Source organism: Teleopsis dalmanni, chromosome 1 (assembly GCF_002237135.1).
Source record: "Teleopsis dalmanni isolate 2A chromosome 1, ASM223713v2, whole genome shotgun sequence".
NCBI lineage: Eukaryota > Metazoa > Arthropoda > Insecta > Diptera > Diopsidae > Teleopsis > Teleopsis dalmanni.
Genome location: NC_051846.1, coordinates 218,762,699 through 218,766,100, shown reverse-complemented (window position 1 = coordinate 218,766,100; position 3,402 = coordinate 218,762,699). Strand labels below are relative to the sequence as shown.

The 3,402-nt window shown below is 30.8% G+C and overlaps 1 protein-coding gene across 2 annotated transcripts; it reads left to right on the top strand.

Annotated features, from left to right (window-relative positions):
* The first annotated feature begins 345 nt into the window (after positions 1-345).
* Positions 346-3,111, top strand: LOC119672187. 2 transcript variants are annotated; one of them, XM_038083180.1, is made up of 8 exons: positions 346-480; positions 623-1,500; positions 1,555-1,704; positions 1,764-1,892; positions 1,947-2,063; positions 2,125-2,250; positions 2,311-2,433; positions 2,497-3,111. In XM_038083180.1, the coding sequence occupies exons 1-8, from the start codon at positions 417-419 to the stop codon at positions 3,094-3,096; spliced, it is 2,187 nt and encodes a 728-aa protein (XP_037939108.1). In that variant the 5' UTR covers positions 346-416; the 3' UTR covers positions 3,097-3,111. The 2 variants fall into 2 exon arrangements, with proteins under 2 accessions (XP_037939108.1, XP_037939107.1); XM_038083179.1 differs by having other exon boundaries at positions 2,308-2,433.
* The last annotated feature ends 291 nt before the right edge of the window (positions 3,112-3,402 follow it).

The following is a 3,402-nucleotide window of genomic DNA, read 5'->3' as shown; positions in this document are numbered from 1 at the left end:
TGAGAGTTCATAGTTTTGGTTTGTAAGACATGTTTCCATAATAGCTAATTGATCTGACCAAAATCAGTTTTTGTCAATAATGCCATAAATTAATGTTTCTTTTAATGCTTTAAGTTTTACAAAATTTCACTAAATCCAATTTTATGAAAGAATACTATTCACATTTGACTATTGCTGACATTAATAACCGAATATCGATAATAATAATCGATTAATATTTTTGTAAAATCTATCATATTTTTAAGTTGATTTAAAATTTTTTTAGACAAATAAAAGAATCAAGTTAACATATTTGAACATTTTTATAAAAACTTATATTATAAATTTTAACTAAAAAAAACAGTATTGTATTAATTTTCAGCTGAAAAACTTTGTATATTTTACCATAAAGAGTTTTAACATCAACGTATTTTACAATGAAGATTGCGAATCTCTCTGTTCTAGTTTCTATATTTACTACATTCGTGACACTGATTAAAGGTGAGTACTATATAATATTTATATAAAATATAAAATTATATTTATAATAATTATTTACACGGATCGCTGTTTGATTTTATTTTTAGGTCTGGTTTAGGTACTATTTTTCACAAATAAGAAATATATACGTTATTTTTTTAAGGTGATAAACATGACTCCGGTAATTGGTTGGAACGCACTTTTTACAATGATGATATGGATGAAGGAGGTACACGATCACTGAAGTCGTATTCAGCTGACGAACCTTTTAACAATATAATGGATGCACCATCTTTGCTGGATGATGTGGATGAAAATGATTTCTTTGAATTGCCAAAAAAGAAGAAGTCCAAACATGAAAAGTCACATAGATCGAACAGACATAAACATCACAAGCACAAGTCCAACAAAAGGAAAACCAAAAGTAATAGAGTCAATAAGCTTCATACAAAAAGAGGCATGAATGCTGATGAAGATATGTCTGATTGGAATGATTCTGAGAGTTATTACGACGGTAATAAAAAAAGGCATCACGCAAGTCACAAGCATACAAAACATAGTAAACACTCCGCACATCACATCACTAATTCTGAAATTTATGATCCAATCGAGACCTTTAGATATGAAGATACTAAAGACTTCTATGAGGAAGATCCAAATCAACGTTCATACTTAAAACGTGGTAATGATACCAAAAAACATTCAGATGAATCCAAGTATTTGTATATACCGGTCGAAACCGGAAATGAATTCCAACCGATATCTGATTTTAATGAAGAAACTAATGAAAAAGATCTTTCCTATTTGGCAACACCAAATAACGACAAGGCATACGAAAGCTTAACCGTTGCTAATGAAACGACAAAAAAAGGCGTCGTTAACGCTGAAGACCGTGTCCAAACACCAGGATTTGATGCCGAAAAAGATGAGGATACGCAAAAACAAATAATAGCTCTGCATTCTCAAATACAAAGCTTCATGCCATTCTTTAATGATTTAGCTATAATATCAGAATCGGCAGTATTCAAACGCCAACTACAGGTAACTAAAATAACATTTTCAATATAAAACAATTTTTCCTTTTTTCTTTTCTAGGAAAATACAGTTGAACCACCACATGCAATTGAAGAACGTACAATATCAGAGTGTAGCGAAGACAGCATGGAGAAAGATGGTACTAAGCTACAAACCGACGAATCGGCCATTAACACAGCTTCATCAATATTTGGTCAATATCAGGAAAAGGTGATTAAATGAATTATTTAAAAATAAAAAAATTTACTAATAATATAATTACTCTTAAGGATCAAGCAGTTGTCACATCTCTACCAGCTAGTCAGTGCAGCGCAACAGAAATTGACGAGGAACCCAAAACTAGTCTTTTGTCGTTAATAAATGGGGAGTTATTAGCATCGGTACAGCCAATTCTCGAGGTAATAATGAAGTTATTAAAATAAATTTTTTCTTAGAAACTGCTTAAATTATAGAAAAATGCTGTTATAACACCAAGTGCAAATGAGCAGGATGGTAATGATAAGGCAATAACAACAGGAACTACAGCTCAAAATATGTTTGCAGTAGATTCTGCATATTTAGTTAATGAGGTAATATATATTGTAAACATTTTTAAATAAGATAATAAATAAATTAAACCAAATTTAAAAGACGAGTGATACTGCAATACCAAATGCTGTTCAAAATAAAACTTTGGGAACTGCCCTTTTACAAAAGCAAGATAAGCTATTATTGCTTAATGATACCACGGCCACATCAGCATCTCTAGTTTACAAGGTAACCAATTTAATAATATTTTTTATAGAATAAATACTTATTTGTATTTCAATCTAGCAGAAGAAAGCTATTGTCACACCAAATACAGTTAAGACACGCAGTACAAGTGCAAGCCAACAAGAGGGCGGTATATCACCATTATTTGAAAACTCAGCATTTATAACTGTATTTGAAGTTTCTGAGGTAAATAACCAATTAACAGTTTTTAGATGATTAATTTATTAAATATATTCTTAAAAACACCAGAAAAAAGCCGCAGCTCCGTCCACTGCTATTGAGCAGAATACTACACCAACTATGGATATAAAACCACTTGATAATCAGAAAGCAACTGACATAATTGCAGCAGTATCAGGTGCTGCTAATAAGGCACAGGACGAAATTGTGACAAATACCATAAATAATACAACTGCAGCAAAAGTTATTCCTTCATCTGCATCAAATATTACACAAAGCGCAATGGATAATCAAAGCGCTATTGTTAGGGAACCAACAACAATGACTTCTATAAATTTGTTTTCAGAAACAATAGATGCAGTGACCACTATGACATCATTAACAGATAACAGGAATACAACAAAAATTCGCCGTCACCATTCCTTTGAAGCTGTTTTATCAACTGTTAAGGACTCGATTAACTTAAAATTATCTGATATTGTTGCTTTCACAGAATCAGTCAATGCATCTAACGCTAAATCGCCGATAGTTCCTCTCGCACTAGTAGCAGTCATTCCTGACGAGGCTGGCCCCACAACACCAGTCAAGGAGACTGCTATTGACGACAAGTCAAAAGTAAAAAATGTTGATTTGTTAACAAGATTGTACAGTTTCTTGTTTAATCTTTAAATACTAAGAAATGTTTATTTATTATATTGAATTTTTAAAATTTATTTTGTATTTAAAGATTTTGTAATAAAAAAAAAAAAATAGTTCTTAGTTCTTCATGTATAAATATATAGGAAGGAACCGATTAATTTTTGTCGCTGTACGACAATAGTCGTTAAAAGCAATAATATAAAGCAAAAGATTTAAAATAAGAGTAATGTTTATCGATCTAACACATTTTTAACATATTTAATAAATCATTTACATTTACATATAGAAATGTATATAGGCACACCTATTTCGTATATTTTTACTTACTAAGAGTGC